At 47.6% G+C, this 27,539-nt stretch overlaps 1 protein-coding gene across 4 annotated transcripts in view; it reads left to right on the top strand.

The window, feature by feature from the left end:
* Window positions 1–27,539, top strand: part of LYN (LYN proto-oncogene, Src family tyrosine kinase) — a 107,509-nt gene that overhangs the window by 64,726 nt on the left and 15,244 nt on the right. For all 4 annotated transcript variants that reach the window (XM_047783904.1, XM_047783903.1, XM_047783906.1 and 1 more), the window contains exons 9-10: window positions 6,537–6,719; window positions 8,444–8,520. In XM_047783904.1, the coding sequence (XP_047639860.1) occupies window positions 6,537–6,719; window positions 8,444–8,520 (260 nt within the window). The remainder of the gene's footprint in view (window positions 1–6,536; window positions 6,720–8,443; window positions 8,521–27,539) is intronic.

Below are 27,539 nucleotides of genomic sequence, written 5' to 3'. Positions count from 1 at the left end.
TTGTCAGCCAAGTGAGTGAATCTTTTCGTGAAGCGTGAAAAATGGCTCCCAGACCCCGGTCATACCTTGTGGTCTGGATTTTTGTTGGTCTGAAGCACAGTGGACAAATACTAGGAAGTGGCCTGTCCTGGGGGGAGCAGCGGGAGGGGATAAAAGACAGAGGAATTTCTCCCTCAAGCTGTTTCCTCTTGTCCGTGTGATCCTCCTGACATCTGGCTTGGTGACACATTTGCCTCCATGGGCCGCTGGGTGCCAAGGGAACTGACCCTTCAGGGACACGAAGGGAGATGTTTCCTGTTGCCTCCTGGTCTCTGAAGAGACTTTGTGAAAGAGAGGAAACCTACTCGCCGTGGAATTTTGCCTTATAAGTTTTCACGGGAGCCTCTGTACTGAAACAAATCACCAGCCACCGTCTAAAATCAACGATGTGCCTTTTTCTGTAAAGCTCCCCTCCGTTTTGTGCTCTTATGCGCTTTTCAGCAAGTTGGTCACACGTGGAGTTTTCTCACATTGTCACGTCAGCTTTCTTGACCTGGGGCAGAGCAGCACCCGAAAGAAATCATTTACTACCTTCGAAAGATTTTTTTAAAAGTCCTGTTTCCACTGTAAGACCAAATCTCTGTGGCTGAGTGAGATACCTCCACCCCTGGGGGTATCTAAGAAAGCACAGCTGGATCCTAAGTGCCGAATAAAATCATGCCTTGGAAGTTCCCGTTGTGGCTCAGTGCATTAAGGACCCAACTTAGTGTCTGTGAGGATGCAGGTTCGATCCTTAGTCTTGCTCAGTGGATTAAAGGATCTGGTGTTGCCGTGAGCTTCCGTGTAGGTTTCAGACGTGGCTTGGATCTGGTGTTGCTGTGGCTGTGGTGTAGGCCGGCAGCTGCAACTCTGATTTGACCCCTAGCCTGGGAACTTCTATATGCCACAGGTGTGGCCATAGAAAAGAAGACAAAATTAAAAATAAAATAAAAATTATGCCTTTAGTGCAAAGGGAAACCTACCCTGTCGTTCAGATGTCACGGCCCTAAGACCACTGAGCGGAAACTGCAGCCGTTCTGGAGCCGGTTTGACACAGCTGTTTTACTCACTGCTCCTTCCAGGCGCCTTATCAGCATGTTTAATATCTTTAGCAGCTGCAACATTTCCTGACAATTCTTCCCCCAAGCTTGGAAAGCAATTTTTCCTTCATTCTTTATCCATAACTTGAGGTTCTGGGAGGGTCTCCATGCGTGCCATGACTTTTAATTTGAGAAGAGCTTGGTTTCTCTTTCGTGGCCATGTGCTGTAATAAGCAGACGGAGGAGTGCAGCCCGTATGCCTGCTCGATTTCACAGCTAATTATATGAAAACCTGGGCGGTAGCCGCTGAGATCTCACCCAGAAGCCCCTACTTAGCCCCTGCGACCACAAGCCGAAGGCAGCTGCTGGTCTGACTTTTGTGATGGTTTCCTGACTTTGCTTTATAGTTCTGCTACTTTTGCAAGTGGAGGTGTGTGCACCCCCACACAGTACAGTTGCCCTTTGCCTAGTTTTGAACTTTATTTATTTTTATTAGAGTATAGTTGATTTACAATGTTCTGGCAATTTCTTTCTTTCTTTTTTTTTTTGTCTTCTTGCCTTTTCTAGGGCTGCTCCCATGGCATATGGAGGTTCCCAGGCTAGGGGTCGAATCGGAGCTATAGCCACCGGTCTACACCAGAGCCACAGCAACGTGGGATCCAAGCTGTGTCTGCAACCTACACCACAGCTCACGGCAACACCGGATCTTTAACCCACTGAGCAAGGCCAGGGACCGAACCCGCAACCTCATGGTTCCTAGTCGGATTGGTTAACCACTGCGCCACGAAGGGAACTCCCTGTTCTGGCAATTTCTACAGTACAGCAAAGTGACCCAGTCGCATATATATATATACACACACACACACACACACACACACACACACACACACATACACACACACACACACACACACACATATATATACACACACACACACACATATATATATGCATTCCCTTTCCTGCATTATCTTCCATCATGGTTTCTCCCATGACGCTGGACATAGTTCCCTGTGCTCTACAGCTAGACCTCATTGCTTATCCATTCTCAATGTCATCGTTTGCATCTACTCACCCCAAACTCCCCGTCCATCCCACTCCCTCCCCCTCCCCCTGGCAACCCCAAGCCTGTGCTCCATGTCCATGATCTGTTTCTATTTTAAGGATAGGTTCATTTGTGCCATATATATATTATATATATATAATATATATACGTTTTTAAATATAAAAGTAAATAAACATATATATTTTTAGGGCCTCTCCCACAGCATATGGAGGTTTCCAGGCTAGGAGTCGATTCGGAGCTATAGCTTCTGGCTTACACCACTGCCACAGCAATGCGGGATCTGAGCCGCATCTGCAACCTACACCACAGCTCACGGCAATGCCAGATCCTTTACCCACTGAGCAAGGCTAGGGATCAAACCCTCATCCTCATGCATACTAGCCGGGCTCATTACCACTCAGCCACAACACAAACTTCCATTTGTGCCACATACAAATGATATCATATGGTATTTGTCTTTCTCTTTCTGACTTACTGCACTTAGTAGGAGAATCTGTAGTTGCAGCATGAACTTTATGTGAAGGAATCCTACCTCTTTCTTAGTATTTATTGATGGCCTCAGCATCGTCCCTGCGTTTTGAGCAAGGCTTCCGTGAACACCCTGTGCTGCTTGGAGCAGGGACACAAGAGCCTCCCTAGGTGACCAGGACTGGATTGCAGGAACACAGGTGTAGGGATGTTCAGCTTTACTAAAGGCTGCCGGCTTCGTTTCCAAAGCACTTGTCCAGGTTCCACTCTCACAGGCGGGGTTTGAGCCTTTGCAGTGTTGCCTTATAACAGAGGTACAGAGGTACCTGGGCGGAGGTGGGCTCCGGGTGGCACAGCCCCTGTGGGTGGTCCCTTGAGATGACTGCACTGGAAAGGAGCCTGCTCTGTCAACATCCAGCCGGGGGCCCTTGAGGTTATTGTTGAAGACAGAAGCTTTACTACTGACTTTCAGTGATGCTCAGAAGGAGCCCAGGAAAGGCTGCAGGAGCTGCTCGGGTCCCCGCCAAGCTCCCAGGATTGTCAGGCTTTGCCATTTTTGTCTGGGTGGGTGGTGGTTTCTCCCTGTGGCTTTATTTACATTTCCCTAATTACTGATAAGATTGTGTTTCTTTCACAAGTTTATTAGTCATGAAAATTTCCTTATTTTAATACGCCCTTCCAAGCCCTCGGCTATTTTTCTTACCTATTTGTAAGAATTCTTTATATATTCTGGACACTAGTCCTTTGCTGGGTGTATGTATCAAAGGAGGTGTACTTTCTTTTACGTCACAGCCACAGCAACACCAGATCCGAGCCGCATCTTCAACCTACACCACAGCTCACAGCAATGCCAGATACTTAACCCACTGAGCGAGGTCAGGATTCGAACCTGCGTCCTCATGGATACTAGTCAGGTTTGTTACTGCTGAGCCACAACGGGAACTCCTTCAAAGGAGGTGGGTTTTTTTGGTTTTTTTTTTTGGTCTCTTTGTCTTTTTTGTTGTTGTTGTTGCAATTTCTTGGGCCGCTCCCTCGGCATATGGAGGTTCCCAGGCTAGGGGTCGAATCGGAGCTGTAGCCACCGGCCTACGCCAGAGCCACAGCAACGCGGGATCCGAGCCGCGTGTGCAACCTACACCACAGCTCACGGCAACGCCGGATCATTAACCCACTGAGCAAGGGCAGGGACCGAACCCGCAACCTCATGGTTCCTAGTCGGATTCGTTAACCACTGCGCCACCACGGGAACTCCTTTGGTTTTTTTTTGTTTTGTTTTTGCCTTTCTATGTGCTGCCACGGATAGACTAAAGCAACTGATGAACTTTCAAATTTACAATGGAAACTTCTTGATCCAAATGTAATGTTAAAGGACTTTAGTTGGTGGAATTTAAATGTTTTGGCCTCACCTGCAGCATGTGGAAGTTCCTGGACCAGGGACTGAACCCGCACTACAGCAGTGACCCGAGCTGCTGCAGTTACAACTCTGGATCCTTAACGAACTCCACCACAGAACTCCTAAATTCACACTTAAGAGCCATAGAAAAGGTTATATTGTTTGTAGTGATGCATCTAGAGGGAAAGTCGATTTAATATATTCATGACTCCTTTGTTTTGTGTAGGTTGTGGCTTTTGAAAATGACCCCGGACGGTAATTTTTTTAATAGTTATTTCCCCAATACAATTTTTTTTCTACTCTACAGCATGGAGACCCAGTTACACATACATGTACACATACTATTTTCTCACATTATCATGCTCCATCATAAGTGACTAGATATAATTCTCAGTGCTACACAGCAGGATCTCATTGCTAGTCCATTCCAAAAGCAATAATTTGTATCTATTAACCCCAAGCTCCCAACCACCCCACTCCCTCCCCCTCCCCCTTGGCAATCACAAGTCTATTCTGCAAGTCCATGATTTTCTTTTCTGTAGAAAGGTTCATTTGTGCCTTATATCAGATTCCAGATATAAGTGATATCATATGGTATTTGTCTTTCTCTTTCTGACTTCACTCAGGATGAGAGTCTCTAGTTCCATCCATGTTGCTGCACATGGCATCATTTTGTTCTTTTTTATGGCTGAGTAGTATTCCATTGTGTATATATACCACATCTTCCTAATCCAGTCGTCTGTTGGTGGACATTTGGGTTGTTTCCATGTCTTGGCTATTGTGAATAGAGCTGCAATGAACATGCGTGTGCATACGTCTTCCCCGGACAGTACTTTGTCACCTTTCCAATACTGCCATAGCCAAATGCTCTCACCCTTTATTTTATATACTATGGTCTTCATTTTTCTGGAGGGCATGGAAAGCTTCTACTAAATACAAATCAAACAGGAACAGAAAAGGAAAAGTTTTAAAAGAAAAACTAATATTCATGATTAGAAGAAAAATTAACCAGAGTTGATTATTAGCTGTTAACTAGTACTTTTTCTTGCCCAATGGAAGATGTGGAAATAGAAATATGCTTTCTTTTCTTTTTAAAACTCATTCCTTTCATAAACAAACAAACAATATATACTCATTCACAAATGTAAGCAAAATAGAAAAGAACAAAAGAAAGTAAAAGCCACCCCAAATTTTACCACCCAGAGACCATCGTTGTCGGTTTTCACTGAGCACAAGCTGTGCATACAGAGAATTGTGACCTACACAAGGGGATGGACACTCGTCACCCTTCCTGAGACTAGCATCCTTCTTGGGGCTAGTGCTGTCGAGCTGAAACGCACCAGGAAGAGGGAACTGTCGGTGGTGGCTCGTGGTGGTGACCAGCTGCCATGCCCTCCCGCCTTTTTTTTTTTTTTTTTTTTGGCACTTCCAAGAGAACTGTGGAAACAGAAGGAACGGGGCATGGAATTTTCTGTACTTCTGCTTTCCAAACCACTGAGAAAAGGCTTTCCTGGAGAAAATCAACGTCCCACGTGAGCACATCACTGAAGCGGGTCCCAGAAAAGTGGTGCCTTCGGGCACTGTAACACGGAGGCAGTGTTTCCCAAAGTGCGTTCCTTGGGCTGTGACACGGTGCTGGAAAAAGTGTTCTGTGCCGAAGAAGGTGTGGGAGATGCTGCAGTCAGCCGAGCCAGATGGGTGTCTTCTCTGATGTGCTTCTGCTGCATCTGCTGAGTGGGGGCGGGGTGCAGCGAGCAGTGGTCCCCGACACAGCATTAGCACAGCATCCTCCGTTCACACAGAACCAGCCACCCAGTTCTCTCGGAAAGCTAGGGAATGCTTATTTGCCTCTAGGATATTGTTTGTACCTTAACATTAGTAAATAATTTCTTTCAAGTGCAAAGCTTGTTTTTTCTGATTATAAAAATACGTATCCTTTTAATAACTTTGGTAAAGGGTTAAAGGTACAGTGAACAAAATGAAAATCACCTATAATCCCACCATTGGAGACAGTGGGATTTTCTTCCAGACCATTGTCAGTGTTGGTATCTGTAAGAATATATAGCGTCATGGTGTGGGGGTGCTTTTTGCCCTTGGATAAAGAACATTTTATTGAATGGAGAAAATCTAATTAACTAGAGAAAATGGTAGAAAGCATATGGAGTTTTCTTTCACTGTTGTTTTATAATTTTTTTTTTTTAATGGCCGCCCCTGCATCATATGGAAGTTCCCAGGCCAGGGATTGAATCCGAGCCACAGCTGCAACCTACACCGCCAGATTCTTAACCTGCTGTGCCACAGCGGAAACTCTTAAAAATCTTGTGATTTCAGAATAATTTTAGGGTTTTTTTGGTAAAGATAGTACAGAGAATCCCATCTATCCTTTACTCAGCCTCCCCAATCTTACCTAGATAGCATTTTAGATCATGTTAACACTAAAGAGTGTAGAGCAGCTTTTCCCATCTGTAACTAAACTTTCTTGTAAGTCTGCATGAAGGGTTTGGATTTGGGGTTTGATAAAGCATGGCCTTCTTGCTTTGTTTCTTCCCAGGTTACTACAACAATAGCACCAAAGTGGCTGTGAAAACCCTGAAGCCAGGCACGATGTCGGTGCAGGCCTTCCTGGAGGAGGCCAACCTCATGAAGACTCTGCAGCACGACAAGCTGGTGAGGCTGTACGCCGTGGTCACCAAGGAGGAGCCCATCTACATCATCACCGAGTACATGGCCAAGGGTGAGTCCTGCACCTGCGCTCGCGACGCCCCACCTCACAAGGGATAACGCCTGAGTGTTCAGAGAATACCCAGATCATTTCAACTGTGTAATAGCACACTTGCTACCGAAACGGCGGAAAACGCAGGAACTCGAAGCCTGTTCATAAACCGCCGCGCTGGACATCATCTGTTATAAAATTAATGTGTAGTTTCCTAGTTCCGTAGCCATACTGGCCCCAAGAGTAGCACCCCAGATCTAGAAGCCCCCAGGAATATTTGTCTATCCATCAATAAATATAGATTTTAAATAAGACTATTAGTGTCAGGGGTTCAAAATGTGAATTCTCACTATTTCAAAACCAGTTCCTTTTCCCTCTAGCATTATCTAAGTGCTCAGGGTGTCACTTCAAAATGTTAACATTTTTAAATACCTGTCAGGGTTAAATTCCTGTGCAATCACTGGATCCCTGAAGAGCTTTCACAAGCAACCGTGTTTTCTCCCATAGTTGTCAGCTTGAGATAAAAGATACCCTTTGTGTGTATCACCCTTCCTCCTTCCTCCTCCAGTTCAGTAGAGACACTAAGAAACTGCCAAGTGATTCCTAAAGAATCTTCAGGAGGAGCGAAGGAGGAAAAGAAACGTAAGCCATAATCCAGCCTTAATGATTAGCTCATGCAGAATGGAGATTACAGTGTGATGTCATAGCCGAACAGGTTAGAAAGAGGGTTATTATATTTTCTTACTTCATATGTGTTAATATTTCAGAATATGAGTCCCTCAGGGTCCTTCCAAAAAAGAACATTGTTTTAAAAAAAAAAAAATCCCTATCACCTGTGGCTTAGGTTGCTATAGCCCAAACACTAGGCTCAGGATCAGATATTTAAGCAGGAGTTCAGTAAATACTTACTGGATTAATTAACTAGGAGTATTCTTGATCGTCAGTGTCAACGTGAGTTTCTCTTGACAACAGTGCCCACCTTTCATGGAGCAATTACTATGTGCCAGGCTGTTCTTGATACCTTTGCTGGGCAACCTCACCTCATCTTTCCAGCAATCTCAGGCCAGGTGCCATGAGTCTGTGTTGGGTTTTGTGGATGAGGCAGTGAGCATCATTAACTGAACCCCGACTCCCAGCCAGAGGCCTGGCACCTGCTTTAAATCTGTCCCACGTGGACTTTGGCAGAGCTCCTGGGACCTGCCCAAGGCCACCCTCAGGTTGGCACTGTAAGTTCCAGAGGGAAAAGCAGGTCACGTGGCAGAGAGCAAGCCACAGGAAGCAGGAGACTCTGCTTGTGGGCACGCTCCCCCTCAGGCAGGACTGTCTTCCAAAGCAAGCTGGTTCATCAGATACTCACGGGGCGCCTGGGGCGTGGGCTGAGAGCGTGCTGGACACGGAGGGGAGTAGCCCAGCCCAGGGCCTGCTGCGGGCAGGGGCAGCCCGCTGGGAGGACTGGCTAGTGTCTGTCCCAGAGAAGCCCTGTCAGTGGGGGCTGCAGAAGGTGTACCACATGCTCTGTAGTCACTCTTTCTTATTTGGAGCTCATGTCCACTTCACAGAAGTCAGAGGTGACAGGTTGGAGGAGTGTGACCGATGTCGGGAGAAGGCACTGTGACCGTGCAGAACTACAATTTTGTGTGGGTCTCCCCCCACACACCCTACCAATAGCAACGATCGTGTGCATTTTGTTTTGATTTTTCCTTGTGTGTTTGCACTGCGCTGACTTGCTCCTCCTCCACCCACAGGCAGCTTGCTGGACTTCCTGAAGAGCGACGAAGGGGGCAAAGTGCTGCTTCCGAAGCTGATTGACTTCTCTGCTCAGGTGACGTAGGACAAAGCGGGTGCGCCGTCTGTGTGCTTTAACCTCCTGGTTCAGACCTGGGTGATGCGGACTCCAGGGAGAGGCCTTTGTGTTGAGGGCATTCCAGTGGGGTGAGGACAGAAGGACCCACCACGGGACAGGTACTTGGAGGCAGTGATGGGTGTTTCCGCTGGAATGCATGTGCAGTGTCAAGGGTTGGCTTAGATGCCATCATCTCGGACCCGGATCCGCCTCTTTATTGTGTCCTCATTTCTGCCCAGAGACCGGAAGGAACCCAGCCGCTGAACTGAACGGACCGCTTTGCGCTGCATTTTGGAGAAGCAGCTCTGCGCGGTGCAAGCCCAGCCTCTTCTAAGTGATGCAGTGGGATGTAATTTAAATACTGATGCTTTTTAGTCCTCCAAGCTCTGGGAACAGAGCGCCCTTCTGCCTTCCTACTCTGCTCCGTCACTCCATCTCATTGGATGGGTCTTTAGGATTCTAAGAAATAGTCATTCATTGTATTTCTGGTGTGAGCCTGAAAGTTGCAACCATGTTTTCTGAAGTATCTTTAGGAGGAGAGGGAAGTTACCCGTAGCGGGCACTGTGCCGGTTACGACGTGTGAATGGTGCCGGCCACAGCTTAATAGTTTCATTGCGCCTGTTAGTCTGTGGCCATTTGCTCGTTTCTCAGTATTGGTCCCGGGCGGTTGTGTTGGGAAGGCCACCCACCCTAACCCCAAAGTAGCACGAGAGACTTCTGGACGTTCTGGGGAACGGGGGTCTTTATGGTCTTCACTTCCCACTCCCATTTCTGCCTCAGACCCTCTTTGAAAAGCTGGGGAGTTAAAGAGCTCCCATTGTGGCTCAGTGGGTTAGGAACCCAACTAGTATCCATGAGGATGCAGGTCGATCCCTGGCTTTACTCAGTGGGTTAAGGATCTGGCGTTGTGTAGGCCCGCAGCTGCAGCTCCGATTTGAAACCCTAGTCTGGGAATTTCCATATGCTACAAGTGCAGCCCTAAAAAGACCAAAAAAAAAAAGTTGGGTAATTGAGACCAAAGGAATTAATCCCTGCGTAAGGTGCTTCTAGGAGGAAAGGTTCAAGACACACATCCTGAGCAGCTGAGTGCTATGGGCAGAGCCAGAGTCTAGCGTCTGGACTGGAGTTTGCACTGTGGCTCTACCACTCGGTCACCACTGTCAAAAGGGCTTTGCCCCTTGGGTTAGTTTATTCACCTGTCACATGGGATCAGTTTCTTCTCCTTTAAGGGGATGTTGTTTGAGGTTAGGTCTAAATGGGGGGACATGGACCCGGGCTTCTGGGCCTGCTCTGGATGGTGAGGGGACCTGGGAGCGATGGCCCCATGGCGGGGAGGTCGTCCACCTTGTCCCTGGGTCTGGGGAGCTGGGTGGGTTTCGTATCTGAGCAGCCAATCAGAGGACAGCTCTGACCCTGAGATCCAGCGTGGAGAGAAGCAGAGCTGCATGAGGGGCCTGGGGAAGCATCCCCAGCTTTGGGGCCTCTCCTCAAACTCCCTACGCCCCCCCGCCAAGAGGCTCTGGGGGACCCTCAGGGTTCCAGGCCCACAGTTTGAAAACCACCACCGTGCAGCAAGGAGAGGCCACGAGGGCTGGTGATCTGGACATCCCCACGTAGATGAGGGCATGGGGAGAGTCCTCAAGGCTTGTCCCAGGGGGCTATGGGGATGTGGGAAAGTGGGCATGCCACCTGGAGGCCAGCGTGGCCGTCCCCGTCTCCGTCCCAGGGTCTGACTGTGGCTGCTGTTCTGTGGCGTGGAGATGAGCACATGGCACCGGACACTGCTCCTGGGCAGGACTTTATTTTGTCTCCCGTGTATTTTGCATTTGGTTTTAGATAGCTTGATAGCTTGTCTTTTCAAGATGAGCTTGATAGCTTATCTTGACATTTCAGAGTTTTTAAGGTCCAAGTCAAGACCTCTGTATCTATTCTTTAACTTTTAAATTGTTGCCATTACTTCAAAGGTTAATTTTTTCTAACAAAAACAATTTGGGGGGGGGAAAGGTTGCGGTCTAAACCTTTGTAGATTGCAAAGTAAGTTATCGCAGAACCTGGCCCTGAGCGTGACTTTCAGGCTGTAGGTTCCAGGAGGGCCTGGGGCAATGGAGGCCACCACGGGTAGTCACCGCCTAGGCCTGTGAGCAGAGCCCAGTTCACGCCTACCTGTCTCAGGCTTGCTTCCCTAGAGGTGACCCCCAGGTACAACGTCTAGTTTAAGAGCAGGCGTGTGAAGGGTCCGTGGGGGACTCAGCACCACCCAGGAGGCCCCAGCCAAGGGCCCCACATGAAACTCGCTGTCTTGACAACTGAATCCCACCTCTGTGAGTCCATCCTGGTTCCCCACAAATCTCTTCCAGACCCTTCGCCAGCCCTTCCCTCCAGGGGGCCCTTGTGAGCCCTTCCGTGGTCCCTTAATTGTCATCTGTTTCATCTGCTCCCCACTCTTCGTTTTATAATATTGATGCTCTGGGAGGGGTTTGCACCTTGGCCGTGAGGATGGGGCCAGGCCACCTCAGTCTGGCTGACATCATATACCACACCTGGGCCCCGCCTGCAGTGAAGCTGTCAGTCCCTCGATGGCTGGGGACTGACCACCTCACTCACGCCTCCTCCTCTTCCTTCATGTACTTTTCTGAAATCATCTCTGTGCGAAGAAAGTCAGCTCTGCATTTTTTTCTCCATTTCCTCTCCCTCCTGGGCCAGGAATGAACATCTCTCTCATAGTGAAGAACTTAAGAGTAAATAGTACTAAAGCTGGCTCAAGGCAGTACAGGACCCGGGTACTTATGATCCAGCCTTTCCTGCCCCTTCTTCCACCTGACTACAGGGTGGAGATACGGTAATGCAGAAGAGGAGCTGTGTCCATCCACGTGGGGCTTTGGCTCCAACAATTACTAAGCTGTAAAGTACATTGAACTTTTTATTATAGTCGATTTACAGTGTTCTGTCCATTTCTGCTATACAGCAAAGTGACCCAGTTATAAACGTATATGCATTCTTTTTTTTTTCCACAGTATCACCATGTGACCCAGTTATACATACATAACTGGGTTTTTTCACCTTATCCTCTATCATGTTCCATCACAAGTGATTAGATACAGTTCCCTGTGCTAGCCAGCAGGGTCTCATTGCTTATCCACTCCAAATGCATCTGCAGCATATAGAAGTTCCCAGGCTAGGGGGTGAATCCGAGCTGCAGGTGCCGACCTACACCACAGCCACAGCCACGCCAGATCCTTACCCCACCGAGTGAGGCCAGGGCTCGGACCCACATCCGCTTGGAGACTAGGCGAGTGCGTTAACACTGAGCCACCTCGGGAACTCCCGTGTTTATACTTTCTTTCTTCCATCAGCATTGTCCATGGCCTCCGAGATTTGGGAAATTGAGGGTTCACAGAGGATACAGTTAAAGTCAGCAGGTTTTTGCAATGGGAGACTGAGAGGAGGAATAAACCGGTTGACTTACTCCCAGCCCCCGAAGAACAAGGGCAGGCGGCGAGGGGCAGCTTTGGGGCTGTGCCCGGACTCTCTTCCGGCCTCTTCCCCCCTCTCTCCACGCCTGCTTCCCCATACCCCATGCCCTTCCTTTTTCCCAGCACCCCCAGGGGAAGTGGGGGAGGGCACATGAGAGCCTCTCCCTGCCTGAAGAGCTGATTCCATCACCTCTGTCTAGGGTGGTCCAGGCATAGCCCACACTCCCCTGTCCATTTCCCAGCACCCCCTCCACCTTGCTCATCTCTTCATGGGGATGAAGAAATCCCAATGAAATCAGAGTTATCCAGGGCTTTTATTCTTGTATCAAATGAATCCATCTTGTGCTTTTTGTGCTGAAGTAGGAAAATGACCCCTTTGCAAAGGAAGTCTGATATGGTTGACTTGAAAAACATGCACAACCTAAAAGTTCAGGAGTTCCCTTAGTGGCACAGCGGTTAACGAACCCGACTAGCATCCATGAGGACGCGGGTTCAATCCCTGGCCTCGCTCAGTGGGTTAAGGATCCGGGGTTGCCGTGAGCTGTGGTGTAGGTCATAGATGCGGCTCGGATCTGGCATTCCTGTGGCTGTGGTGTAGGCCAGTGGCTACAGCTCCGATTGGACCCCTAGCCTGGGAACCTCCATATGCCATGCGTGCAGGCCTAGAAAGACAAAAAAAAAAAAAAAAAAAAAAAAAGACAAAAAAAAATAAAATAAATAAAAGTTCAGAGTTAAGTTTTATTTGGCTCAAAATGAGGACTAGAGCCCAGGAGGCCGCATTTCTGAGATCTCTGCGAAACTGCTGCAGAGAGGCAGGGGAAGGCCAGTATCTATGTGATTTGTTTGTCTTTTGTTTTTGTTTTGTTTCATTGTGTTTTTGTTACATGTGGTTTTTAGGGAAGGGGAGGTACAGGCAACCAAGCACCCACTTTTATAGAAGGTCGTTGCTGGTCATGTGAAGGTCACTGCTAGTCACAGGGAGCAGACATCACCGTGAAGGATTTCAGTGCTTTTCTAGATACGAGAAGATATAAGAATTGGGCTCATAAAATCTTCTCCTGAAAATATCTAAGTATCTGAAGACCTGTTGTGCCAGTTTTTCCGGAGCACAAAGCGCCTCTCTCCTGGTCTTCACCAGGAGCTTCCTTCAGGGGGCGTTGAGGGTCAGCAGCTGTGGTGGCTCACGATTCCGTCCCTGTGGGCGCAGATGGCAGGTGCCCACCTCCAGACCACAATGCTTTCAAAGCAGAGAGATGGTACCAGATTCCTTCTGACCCTTGCCTCTTGTAAGAGAAGAAAAACGAACTTGGAAGGAGGAGGGAGTGAAATCTGTGGGAATTCCCTCAGCAGAGGCGGAGGTGGAGTCATTTGACAACTGCGACTTGTCAAACAGGGATCAAAAGGAAGGAAGGGAGACGTCCAGTTGCAATACATCGTCAGGTCAGATAAATCATCTTGTAATTCAGGCCGAGGCAATCGAACCATTTCTTGGTCTTTGGAGGCACGATCCCTGAAGTACAAAAAATTACCAAAAGTCAAACTATTATGGGTGAGCAAAACTGCAATAAAAACAGGACAAAGTTGTGGCTATAGCTACATAGCAACAAGTAATATTTAACTCCTCCTAGTTGATAAAGCATCCCTGCCTCCATCATCTTATTTGAACCCAACAACTTTGAAAGTATTTATGTTGATATTTAATATGTTTTACAGATGAAGGGGTGACCTTGGGCTTGTCCAAAGTTGTAGACTAGTAGGTAGAATGGTTGGGCTCCATTCTGGGTCTTCTGATCCTAGATAACTGGGTCTTTCCTCTGCATCCACAGTCATTCCATGGTCAGAGTCGCCCCTGGATCATTTTGCACCTGACACTGTGCTGATATGCATTTTCCCCTTTCATGGATTATCAGAATTAATATCTTTAGTGGGGTTTTTTTTTCCCAAAAAAAACCTCTATCGCCAAGATGTAGATCTTTCTCAAGATACATTTTACCTCCTGGTGTTAAACTTCAAGCAGCGTTTAAGTTGGAAATTGGGAAAACGATCATGTGAGTCTCAGCCTGTTGAGTCAAAGACCTTTGACATTAGAGCTTCCGATGACAGCATCTACTGCCCGAGGAAACATCCAGACCCTTTGTAAGACTTGAAGTTGGAACTGACCAGTGTGTTGGTGGTCGGTTTGGTCTGAAGTGTCTGGAGGGAGCCGTTCTGGGGAAGCTTCTAGAGTAGTCGCCAAGGAGCCAGTCTCCTCACTCGATCTCTTTGTAAAGAATCTAGAAGGCAAGTTAGGATCTCATTGTCCAACCCAGGGCTTCCCTCTGCCCCTCCCCCACCCGCATATAATATAACGAAGCAACTGCACGATATTTGAAACCTTTATTAGTATTAACCGTTAATCAAGAGTGTCATCATGGGAGCTCCTGTCGTAGCGCAGTGGTTGACGAGTCTGACTAGGAACCATGGGGTTGCAGGTTCGATCCCTGGCCTTGCTCAGTGGGTTGGGGATCCAGCATTGCCGTGGGCTGTGGTGTGGGTCTCGGATGCGGCTCAGATCCCGCGTTGCTGTGGCTCTGGCGTAGGCTGGTGGTTGCAGCTCCAATTAGACCCCTAGCCTGGGAACCTCCATATGCCATGGGAGTGGCCCTAGAAAAGGCAAAAAGACAAAAAAAAAAAAAAGGAGTGTCATCACAGTTTGCTTAAACTGGGGGAAGAATTACATTGAGATGTTGACTCGGATGCAGGGGCAAGTGGAAACGTCAGGTGACAGACTGGTTTGCATTTCATCCAAGAATCCAGGTCCCTTCACCCGTCTCGGTTCATCTCCCCTCCTTACTCGGGGATTCTCCCACAGGACTCCAGGGAGGCCCCTGCTCAGACCTTCTTTCCAACACAAGAGCCTCCTCCGGGCGGAGACAGCCAGCACTCTGAGATAATTAATGCCACAGAGTTACCTGAGCACGTGCCACCCTGGCTGAAGGGGTCACCGGGCCACCAGCCTGTGTCATTCAGTCCCCTAGTGTGTGTCACTGAGAGCCCTTGCTTAGACGCCTTTCCCCAAATAAAAGATCTTATAGACACAGGTGGTTCTCGTCAGGCTTCAGCTGTAGCTGTGAAAACATACAAACTGGACCCATGAAAGGAGAGTGACTGTCAGAGCGCAAAACTGGATCAGATGCAGTTTCCTTCTGGAAAAGCTGAAAGAGGAAACTGTCATTTAAAAATAGTGTAAAACGAGAACTTTTTTTTTTTTCTAGTAGGTAGTTGGGGTGTTTAGCATATTTAAGCAGAGGAACTGTGAAGGGTTGTTTAACAGCAAATAAGGCAGAAAGTTAATTCCTGTTTTCATTTTGATTGGGGGACTTTTTAGCACCAATAGAAAGCTTTTGGCTAACCAAGAGGGGAGGTGTTGGGATTTCTGGTTGATGTGCCAGACCTGCCTCTTCTCTGGGTGGGATTTCGTCCGGGGGCGGTAATTTCTGGCCAGGACGACTATAAGTCACCAAAAAATTTCCCCTTCTGATACTCACCCTGGAAGCCGGCAAGGCTAGAATCAAAGCAGCGTGGTTTGGGAGGGATCAGGGTTCATTACCCGGGGCTTAGATTTAACAGTGTGTATGAGGCACTCGATGGGGGCTGCAGGGGGACAGTTCAGGGGATCTTGTCCTAAGCAGGCAGCTGGCTTTCCCCGGCTGAGGGCACTTGGTGAATAAGGGCTCAGGGAAGCGGGGTACAAGGGAGTGGGACAGGCATACTAAGAAAGATGAGTACTGTCTACTCATTTACGGGTTACAGGTTATGGGTTATGTAGGAGGAGCAGTTAACTGTTTTGCAGACAGACAAAGATGTATTTGAGAAAAGCAAAAAATGATTACACCCAGCAGTCTCTCGGGAGTTCCAGTTTTGCTCTGCGTTCTCTTTTAGCTTGAGGAACCGTGGGTGCTGCTTGTCTTTATTGTAACCTGCACTCGGACCTCCCCGGAGGCCTCTGACACCCCCAGGTGCTCACTGTAGGAACCACAGGGCGCTCTGCTCTTCTGCTCCGAAGGTTTGGTTTTGTTTGACTTGTTGTTGTTTTGTTTTCTAAACCAGAGGCGAGGAAAGGGGGATGGAAGAGGAAGGGGCCTGTCTGGGTTCCAGTCCAAGCTCATCTTTAAAGGGAAACCCGACGTGGGCAGGACTCATCCTGAAATTTTTCTGTCCGAGTTAGATTTCTAGGCTCCCGGCCTCATCCCATCCTTGTCCCCCAAAAGCCCAAGTGTGCCTTGGTCTTCGAGCCTGAGCTCTGAGGGCGTTCATGTGGAGTCTGGAGAGGAAAACCAGCGGCCCAGGACCAGGTGAGCGCGAGCCGAGCATCAGGGCCGGCGCTTGGCGAAGCTGACTCCTTGTTCCTGAGGGCCAACGAGGGCGCACAAGAGCGTCCAGGTGGGGATGAGGGGCCAGGAAACCCGCACGTCCAGGATTGCCCAGGCCGCGTGTGCAGACGTGCAGAGGAGCCATGGTCCCGGGAGGGAGGGTGCGCTGAGCAGATGAGCTCCCACATCACGGGGCGCAGAAGCAGAAGGCAAAGGCAACACCGGTGTCTGGATGGGCAGCTGAGCAGTTGGCACTGTGGGCACTGAATTTGGGGGGCACGGGGTGTGGGCTGATGACGTTGGTTCTGCTGTGTAGGCTGCAGCATCCAAGGACACCCAGTTGCTCTGGTGCTTTATTTAGTGCAGTGTCTGAGCTTGGAAGAGAGCTGTGAACTGGAGAAAGTTCTAGAGGCGACCCTGTGAATGGTGCCTTCAGGGGCGTTGATGGGGTGGGGGTGGTGAGGGGGCGGAGGAGGGCCCAGGGCAGCCCCGGGCAAAGGGCGGAGAGGGACCAGGGCGAGCCAGCCTCGGGACGAGGGACGTGGTCCTGGGGGACGGCACTCAAGGAGGAGGCAGGGGCCTGAGCAGACGGAGAAACGGTTTTGCAACAAGGGAGCCCTGGGAACTTGGCCACCAGGTCCTGTTCCGGGTCCTCCTCTTCCCGCCGCGTTTCTGGAACCCTTTCTTTGTCTCCCGACCTACCCTGCTGCTCTTCCTCCTCCTTCTCTCCGCCTCCGCCTCTCCCTCCAGGCTCCCCCAGACCACCTATTTCTGTTATTACTTGAATGGAATTGTTGGGCCCTTGTTTTTAAAAGCAGGTTCAGGAGTTCCCGTCGTGGCGCAGTGGTTAACGAATCTGACTAGGAACCATGAGGTTGCAGGTTCGGTCCCTGCCCTTGCTCAGTGAGTTAACGATCTGGCGTTGCTGTGAGCTGTGGTGTAGGTTGCAGACGTGGCTCAGATCCTGTGTTGCTGTGGCTCTGGCGTAGGCCGGTGGCTACAGCTCTGATTCAACCCCTAGCCTGGGAACCTCCATATGCCGCGGGAGAGGCCCAAGAAATAGCTAAAAAAATAAATAAATAAAAGCAGGTTCATGTTGATTTTTTTTTTCCTATGCAGGAAAAAAAAAAGAAATAAAATGGCTTCAGGTGACCTTTACATGCTGGATCTTTTAAAACCAAGGTTTTGTAGGCTTCCCTTGGAAAAAGTTTTTTCCCCTGTCCCGGGAACACATGCTTTAGGACGTTTGTGTTACATCGCTGGAGGGTTTCATAAAAATCCAGAGTAATGCTTCTTTGAAACTGAGTTGTCAAACGCAGCCCCCTCCCCAATTTAAGAGCAGTTTGTTGTCCCCAGCTTTCACTCTGAGGTCAGGGTGGGGTTTCACCAGGGACACGTTCGCTGTCTCCACGCAGCACAGCGGAACCCCGATTCAGTGGCCCTCGTGATGGGGCGCTGTGCTTCTGCCTCCCTGGGACCTCGCCTCTGACCCCTTCCCTGGCAGTCAGCCTGGGGTCCTGTCCAAGGGCCTGAGGGACGCCATGGTGACCACGGGGCCGCCGGAGGTCAGCCAGGCCAGGTCAGCCTCCATCGCTCCCCGGCCTCGCCCCCTGCCCCAAGCCCAGAGCCTTTCCCAGGTGGTCTCAAGCCTCCAACCCCCCAGGGCCCCTGCACAGCCCAACCCGGAGGGCGCAGCCAGCCTCCCCACCCTGGGCATCGGGCATCTGCTTGAGCAAACCCTCTCGTTCTTTTTCCAAAATGTATCTCCCGCCCCCCTCCCCCCATCAGCTCCCATCTGGCGATGGCAGGGACCTCTGGACTGGTGCTGCCAGAGGCAGACATTTGGATTTTGGACACCCCTCAAATAATTTGTGAGCAGAGCTGTCCCTTTGATTTTACCTGGCGCCCCTGCAAGTAGAGTCTCCTGCTCGTCTCTTTCCCTTCGTCTTTGCAAGCTCCGTGGAGTAGGCAGAGCCAACTGGATGAATTTAGTTTTTGCGTTTTTATTGTGGTCAGAGAGACGTAGCATAAAACCTACCATCTAACCGTTTTTCAGTGAACAGCCAGTGGCACTGAGGACATTCACGTTGCTGGGCCACCCCCAATATCCAGCTCGGGCACTTCTCCATCTTCCTGAATGATTTGACACTCAGCCCTACTGCCAGATCACCCTGGCCCTTGGCCACCAGCCCCGGAGAGTTTGACTGCTCTGCATCTCTTACGTTAGATGATTTTGTGCCCCTGCTGAGACACATCTTCAGTGGCTTCCATCACACTTGGGAAAACTCCCATTGGCCTGTGGGCAAGGTCCCAGTGCCACTGCCTCCACCAGGCTGCTGGCTTAGTGTCTCCCCCAAGCCCACTCTGCTCTCTGCTCTCTCGCTGTCTCTCTGTCTCCCTCTCTCTCTCTCTCTTTCTTCCTCCCTTCCTCTCTCTGCCTCTGTCTCTCTATTTCCATCTCTCTCTCTCTCAGAGTCTCTGTCTCCCCCTTTCACTCTGTCTCTGTCTCTCTGTTTCTCTGAAAATTTCTCTCTCCATCTCTCAGTCTCTCGCTCTCTCTATCTCTGTCTCTCGGCCTCGCCTCTGTTTCCTGCAGCACACGTCCTTCACCGTGAATACTGGGGCAAACTCTTATTTACCTTTGTGTCCCCGACCCTTGGCACAGGGCCTTGTATGCAGTAGGTACTCAATAAATATTTGTTGACTGACTGCATTGACCCAAGCGGCCGGGGGGAGGGGGCCTGCCTGTGTTCCGTTTAAAACAGCAGAGCCTTTATTCTCTGCCTCACACAACTCTGAACGAGGAATTAGAAGAACATGTGTTTTGAACGTTTTCTGGTCCCGCCTCAGGTATGTTTAACCATAAGTATTTTCCTGATCTATTCCTTCTTCCCTCCCCGTAACTGTGTTGACTTTCCGGCATAAAGCTAACTTTACTGGTTGAAATAAAAGTGAGAAAAGAAGCAAGTAGCATAGAAGTATCTGGGCCTTTTGAAAAGACAAAAGCTGCCTTGTTCCACATTCTCTGTGGAGTACAGAACGCCAGGAGGGATGGCAAGTTAGAAATGAAACATTGAACAGCGCAGCCAGCAGCGGATGCATTTAATTTGGGAAGAACTTTAAATGAACGAAGTTTTTCCTCTCTCAGATTCCTTTGTGGACTTTCTCTGGGTGCTGGCAGGGCCCTCAGCCTCACTGTACAAGCTGCAGAGGCGATCCGGCTAGGATTCACGTGGAAGAGGCAGGTGGCTGGCGGGCTCTTCTTAAAAACGCAGTGTTTCCAGCTCTTGTTAGCTCTTCTCCCATCTCCCACGTCATCTGTGACAGAATGACCAGGGTGGGCTCTGTGTCATGGAAGCACCTGCCTCTTGACCGGTGAAGATCTCGATTGTGCACCTGTTGGCCAGCTCCCAACATTTAAACATTGGAAAGCCCCAGCTAGCCGTTCTCTATTAACTCGCTGTGATACATACACATAGGTATGTGTATATGATTATATAAATGTAAATATGTACTTAATGAATGATCCTGAAAGTTCTTCAAAGTTAACATAGTGCAAAGCAAGTATTCATGCCCAGGAAAATTCTAGGGAAATGTGAATCTATATCAGATCTCATTTTTTTTTAAATAGTTTTTTTTTTCTGGAATTCCCATTGTGGCTCAGCTGGTTAAGAACCTGACTAGTATCCATGAGGATGCAGGTTCAGTCCCTGGCCTTGATCAAGTGGGTCAGGGATCTGGCGTTGCCGTGAGCTGTGGTGTAGGTTGCAAATGTGGTTCAGATCCTGCATTGCTGTGGCTGTGGTGTAGGCTGTAGCTCCGATTCAGCCCCTAGCCTGGGGAACTTCCATATGCTGCAGGTGCAGCCCTAAAAGGAAGAAAAGAAAAAAGGTTTTTTTCTTATCGGAAATCAGCAAGTGTTTATTAGAAAATTATGGGGGGAAAAACACTCAGAATTTATGATTCCAAAGGCAACATACAAGCATTTTTGTGTGTTCTTGTGCTGTATTTCAGTTTTATTTATTTTTCTAATGATTTTTAAAGCATTAGCATTGATCGTGGATTTAAAAAGAAGAAAAGTCAAACTATGCCATAGCTTAGAAATTAAAAAACTTACACCCTGACTCCTTGGTCCCAGTTTTAACAATTCTAATGCACCCTTCTAGATATTAGTATAGATTATGGCTTTTTTCCCCTACAGATGGAATTATACAATATGCATTATGTCACAATTTTATAGCTTAATATATCTTGGCCACTTTTTAATTTCAGTTCAGAATGATTCTCCTCTTTCTTTTAAAGAGTTTTAGTATTCTCCTGTATAGATGTCCTATTTGTTTGTTTTTAATTTTTAATAATTTTTATTTTTTTCCATTATAGCTGGTTTACAGTGTTCTAACAATTTCTCCTCTTTCACAGCAAGTCACACATACATATATACATTCTTTTTCTCACATTATCATGCTCCATCATAAGTGACTAGATATAGTTCCCAGTGCTATACAGCAGGATCTCATTGCTTATCCATTACAAAGGCAATAGTTTGCATATATTAAACCGAAATTCCTATTCCATCCCACTCCCTCCCTCCCCTTCCCCCTCCCCCGCCCCTGCTTGGCAACCACAAGTCTGTTCTCCATATCCATGATTTTCTTTTCTGTGGATAGGTTCTTTTGTGCCATATATTAGATTCCTGATATAAGTGATATCATATAGTATTTGTCTTTCTCTTTCTGACTTACTTCACTTAGTATGAGAGTCTCTAGTTCCATCCATGTTGCTGCAGATGGCATTATTTTGATCTTTTTTATAGCTTAGTAATATCCATTGTGTGTATGTGTGTGTGTGTATATATATATATATATATATATATATATATATATCACATCTTCTTAATCCATTCATCTGTCGATGGACACTTAGGTTGTCTTGGCTGTTGTGAATAGGGCTGTGGTGAACGTAGGGGTGCATGTATCTTTTTCAAAGAAAATTTTGTCTGGATATATGCCCAAGAGTGGGATTGCTGGGTCATATGGTCGTTCTGTGTTTAGTTTTCTAAGGTACCTCCATACTGTTTTCTGTAGTGGTTGTACCAGCTTACATTCCCACCAACAGCGCAGGAGGGTCCCTTGCTTTGTTTAACTCTTCCCTTATTGCTGGACCTTTACATGGTTTTCTGTTTACTTTTGTTTTGACCCTAACAAATGGTGTATGGTAACGTGTGTACTTGTGTATGTTTGAAGGGCAAACTCTAGGTTGTAGATCTACTTTTACCAAAAGAGCGAATACATTTTATTTTATTTATTTATTTATTTATTTTGGTCTTTTTGCCTTTCCTAGGGCCGCTTCCCACGGCATATGGAGGTTCCCAGGCTAGGGGTCGAATCAGAGCTGTAGCTGCCCGCCTACGCCAGAGCCACAGCAACTTAGGATCCGAGCCGCGTCTGCAACCTACACCACAGCTCACGGCAACACCGGATCCTTAACCCACTGAGCAAGGGCAGGGACTGAACCTGCAACCTCATGGTTCCTAGTCGGATTCGTTAACTACTGAGCCACAACGGGAACTCCAAGAGCGAATACATTTTAAATCATGATGGCTATGCCTCAAAGTCTTTCCAAAAACTGAGAGTACCTCTTGCTTCATCCTCTTGCCCAAACTAGGTATCATTAACACTCTCTAATCCAGTCCGACAGGTCAAGTTCAGTATTTCCTTATTGTAATTTGTGTTTATTTACTCTAGATGAGGTCAAGCATCTTTTCCTATATTTCTTCTTTGTTTGCATTATTTTCCTAGGAACTGTTTCTTTAAGCTTTTTGCCTATTTTTTTATTGGTTCGCCATCATCTATCCTTTTAGTTATTATTTTAATTATACTTGAGGCTTGTACTGTATGTACTGTTTTTTATGTCCTGAGCCAGGTATTATAATTTTTCATTTTATTAAAAACTCTTCATAAACACGTCTGCCTCTATTACAATATACTTATCCCTTCCTGTGACTGTATCATGATTTCTGTGCATCCCCTGGTAGATGAACATTTGAAGACTCTCCCGTTGTTCACAAACATAAATAATAAATCATTTCTGTGGATAGACCTTACCTTACTGTACCTGTTTCCTCATCCCCTCATTGCCAGATGACCAGATCCGAGTAGGAATGTTTTTGAGTCACTTGACCATGATAGCTTGTTTTCAAAACTGAGCAGAATCAAGCATTTGGGGCGTACCCAGTCAGGTCACATTCCTCCCCAGAGGCAACACCGATCCAGCCCTCACGCCCCCTCTCCCCTGCAAAACCCCAGGCAGAAGAGCCATCATTTTTCTCTTCCTTCTCCGTCCCTGGATAAATTGAGAACGTTTGGCTCCTTTCAAGGTGACAGCCACAGACCAGGGACAGGTCGTCTAGATGACATTAGCTGCAAGGAAATTTTGATGCAGGAGAGGAGATGGTTGGCAAAGAAGATTCCTAACCTTAGCGTCAGTGATTCACTGCCCTGTCCTGGGGCTACAGAGCAGGGAGTCTCTTTCCTGACTGGGAGGGGGTGACCATGGACAGGTGACTCCTTCACAGCCTGGGGCCACTGGTGTAAGGGAGCCTCATCAGTGGACATAGAGTCTAATCGCAGCTTCTCCCAGGGGTGCCAGCAGCCGCCCAGCAAAGGGGCAGCAGTGGGCACTGTGGGCAGCTTCCCACCCACTGACCCTTCTGCTCTGAGACATCAGTTCACCACGAGGAACCAGATCTGGAAGTGGGTCTTGTTAATAATAGTAGCAGTACCGATGTGAGTAACGGTGAGCATTCATACCCATCTTGCCTTGAGCCGTCTTCAATTCTCCTTTCCGTTTCATCTGGACTCCGCCAGCTTGGTGCTATTCTTATTGCCATTCTGCAGAGCGGAAAACTTGAGAGTTTGAGAAGAAGCTTGCCCCTGTTTTGTATAAAACCCAAGATGACTCATTCCAGGTCTCTGATCCACAGTCACGGCGGTCCAGCTGTCTTCTGAGGCATCCCCGATCATCGGTCTACTTCTTGCTAATCCCTAGTTGTGTGTTCAGGTCGGGTTTATTTGAGGTTAGACTGAACAGTAGCCCAGGGAGGAAGTGATAGGAGGGGCTTCAACCGCTACCCAGTTTGGTTTGGCCCCTCCAGGTATGTAAGGGTGTCCCCATTCAGGGTGCCACCTCGAGCTACCAAACCATATCCTTGGTCGTGAGCCCACTGGTTGATGGGCACTGGCCACTCCCCTTGGCCACCTTCCGCTCCTGCTTTCCTACAGCTGGAAACTCCCAGAGTAGTTTTATTTTTCAATTGTGGTAAAATACACGTAACACGAGGTTTACCATTTCATCCATTTTTAAGTGGACGGTTCAGTGGCATTAAGTACATTCATGGGGTTGTGCAGACAGCGCCGACATCCGTTGAGGAACTGACCCTGCGTACCCGTTAATCATTAACCCCCCCACGCTCCCTCCCGCCAGCCCTTGGCCACCACCATTCGCCTTTCTGTCCCTGTGAATTCAATACTCTAAGCGTCTCCTCTGGGTGTAATCGTCCAGTATTCACCCTTCGGTGATTCCCTTATTTCTCTTAGCGGAATGTTCTCAAGGTTCGTCCATGTGGTAGCCTGTCTCAGAATTTCATTCCTTTCTATGGCTGAATAATATTCCAGTGTTTGTATGGACCCTGTTTTGTTTTTTCATTCATCCATGGATGGCCACTGGAGTTGTTACCACCTTTTGGATATTATGAATAATGCTCCTATGAACAGGAATGTACAAATACCTATTAGATATTCTACACATCTCTTCTTTCACTTATTTTGAGTATATACCCAGAAGTGGAAATGATGAATCAGATGGCAGTCCTATGTTGAATTTTTGAGGAACACTCATTCTGTTTTACACAGCAGCTGCACTATTTTATACATGCCCACCAGCAGGGCACAAGTGTTCCAATTTCTCTACATCCTCAACAACACTGTTTATTTTCTGGTTTGGGGTTCTTTGTTTTGTTTGTTTGTTTGTTTCTATAGTAGTCATCCTAATTGATGTGAAGCGGTCCAGTAAGTTTTTGGGAGAGGTCTATGGGAATTAGTTGACAATTTTTTTTTCCTTTTCTACTAACAAAGGTGAATCTCTTTTATGGAAATTTACTGGCATTCCCGTCGCGGCACAGTGGTTAACGAATCCGACTAGGAACCATGAGGTTGCGGGTTCGATCCCTGGCCCTGCTCAGTGGGTTAAGGATCCGGCGTTGCCGTGAGCTGTGGTGTAGGTTGCAGACGAGGCTCAGATCCCGCGTTGCTGTGGCTCTGGCGTAGGCCGGTGGCTACAGCTCTGATTCGACCCCTAGCCTGGGAACTCCATATGCCTCGAGAGCGGCCCAATAAATGGCAAAAAGACAAAAAAAAAAAAAGAAAAGAAAAGAAATTTACTGACTTAAATGTGATTATTCAGTGAAGTTGTCTTTGTGGAAATCCTGTCTCCCTGAAGCCTTGTGGGTCCTTGCATGCTTTGGAATTGACTAGATTTTGACCGAGTCATGGAACTTCACCAGCCCTGAGTTTGTGTATGTCAAACTCTGCCCTCTATGAGCTATGCAGGCATTACAGACTGCAGACTTTAACTTGGCCACTTTTTATTTTATTTTTTATTTCCTTTGGCTGCACCCAAGGCATGCAGAAGCTTCCAGGCCAGGGAACCCACGCCGCAGCTATAACCAGAGTCACAGCAATGATTATGTCAGGTCCTTAACCCAGTGAGCCACAAGGGAACTCCTAACTTGGCCACTTTTAAAATGATCTCGTTATCATTTCTCCTTTCTCTCCTTTTCCCTGCTGTCAGTTTGCAACCATTCTACTGTGTGTAGCTTCTTTTAAAGGAAGGAGCTAGTATAGATAAATAGTTAAGTACACAGGCGGTGGGACCAGCCAGATTTGTATTCAAATTCAAGTCTATCCAGAAAAAATGTTTTCTTCTCCAAGACTCAGCTCTCTCATCTTTACTCAGAATATTGGCTACTTCATAGGCTTGTTTTAAGGATTACAAATGCCTGGCAAGGTGCCTGGGCAGAGTAGTCCCCCAATACATGGTAGCTGTCATCACCCTCACCATCCTCACCACCATCATCAAGACGATAGACGTCTTTTTTTTTTAGAAGTTTTGCTTGGAAAGGAGGAATAAGAAAGACTATTGTAATAACCCAATAAAGCTAATTTTTTTTTTTTTTTTGGTCTTTTTGCCTTTTCTAGAGCCGCTCCCACGGCATATGGAGGCTTCCAGGCTAGGGGTCGAATCGGAGCCGTAGCTGCCGGCCTACACCACACAGCTCATGGCAACGCCGGATCCTTAACCCACTGAGCAAGGCCAGGGATCGAACCCCGCAACCTCATGGTTCCTAGTCGGATTCGTTAACCATTGAACCACATCGGGAACTCAAAAGTTAAAACATTTTTTAGGAAATTTTGACCCCAGAACATAGCAAGGAATGAGCACTCTATTCCAGCCTTTTCTCCCTCCAAATTGTGGATTAAAGAGTGTAGGGATCCAGGATAGAGGATCAATGGATATTAATAGAGAGAAAAATGCTTCTGTGAAAACAGTCACGGGCTATGCTGCAGTGCTGTGTGTTATATTTGGACTACCAAGGAGATGTATTCTTAAATTTCTTTTTTGAAAACTCCCTTCTTTGCATTTTCTTTTTCTGTTGTCATTAAATCGTCTTTTTAGGTCAGTTTGGAATTGAGGACCCTTCAGAGAGACTTGAGACCCTGTCAGAGGGACTAGGTTTTACCCATTTGCTCGGTTCCAATTTATTAGTATTAGTGTTATTATTGTCTTATAGGCTTCCTAGGGCTTTTGAAAGAAATTATTTGACATCTACGTTCCGCGTATGTAGAGAGTGAGACAAACATTCCTATAAAATGGGTAGAGCCCCAGAAACTCAGATTTTCATTCTTTCCTTCTTTCTGGAAGGTTTCTTGTTCGATTTCTCTCACTGCTTATCTAGCTGACAAATGTTTTCCAACTGGCTAATTCAAAGACAGGTTTTTCAGTTCCAGTTTCTCATTCAGGCTGGAATTTCCTGGGGCAGATTTGAGCTTTGCTTGAGAGATCACATTGAGTCCCTGACTTAGGTTCTTTATTCCCTCTGCCAATTCACTCAAATGTGGGTTCTTCTCATTAAATTTTTAAAAATTTAAAATTTAATTTTTAAAATTTGATATATTTTTTTTAAATTTAAAAAACACTCATGCAAGATAGCCTGTTACTTGCCCATTTCTCAGAACTGTGGTGGGAATTCACATGAACACAGACCAGTAGAGCAAGGCTTGCACAGCAAGGCCATCCAGGCCAACACTCCGTTGGGTGCCCGGAGCATCTCTTTATTTTCTCTGGCGACACCTGCATGGTCTGAGCGCTGAGTGCACCGTTCGTAGAGAGCAAGTGTGGGAGTGCTGCCTGTGGCCGAGCCTCAGGTCCCCACCCAGGGAGCCTGCTGGCGGCTGCAGCGGGCATGCGGGGGTGTGGAGGGGGTCCCAGCTTGGGTTGAGCTTCTGGGAAAAACAAAGATGCATGACCTCTGTGGTCATCGCCAGCAGGGAAGGACCTTAGCAAGAGGGATTTTTTGAGCTCTGCCTTGGTGTGTAAAACTTAATTGCGATTTCTTCTCTAGAATTGTGTTCCACATAAAATAAGTCTGTGTTAACGCATACCTGATGAGCGTCAGTGTCCGTGTTCAGTATTCGCTGTCCCAGGCGTCACCATCCTGCAAGCCTCAGGTGATCCCTGGCAGCTCACTTCTTAGTACATGTATTTGATGACGAGAGAAGAGGGGCTGCGCTGTTTCCAAAAGGCAGTGCGGGCAGGGGTGCGAGGACCGCTGACTTTGTCTTCTCCTCGTTCAAGGGCAGGCACAGACTCTACTTAAACAAGGATGCTGGAGAGGGAATTTAAAGGCATATGCTCAACTCAGATGCTTTTAGAAACTTTGTTCTGATGTAACATTTCCGACCTCATACCCTGGAAAAAAAATTATCTGCAAAGCGAAGGGGACTCTAGATGCTGTGTTGTCACCACCCTGCCCAGCAGAAGCGTGTGCGCCCGCTCGGTAGAAAATGATGGGCAGATGGAGCAGAAGCCAAAATGCCTTATGAAATGTTGGGCTTC

Source organism: Phacochoerus africanus, chromosome 6, assembly GCF_016906955.1.
Source record: "Phacochoerus africanus isolate WHEZ1 chromosome 6, ROS_Pafr_v1, whole genome shotgun sequence".
Classification (NCBI taxonomy): Eukaryota; Metazoa; Chordata; class Mammalia; order Artiodactyla; family Suidae; genus Phacochoerus; species Phacochoerus africanus.
This window is presented reverse-complemented; position numbering and strand designations above follow the sequence as displayed.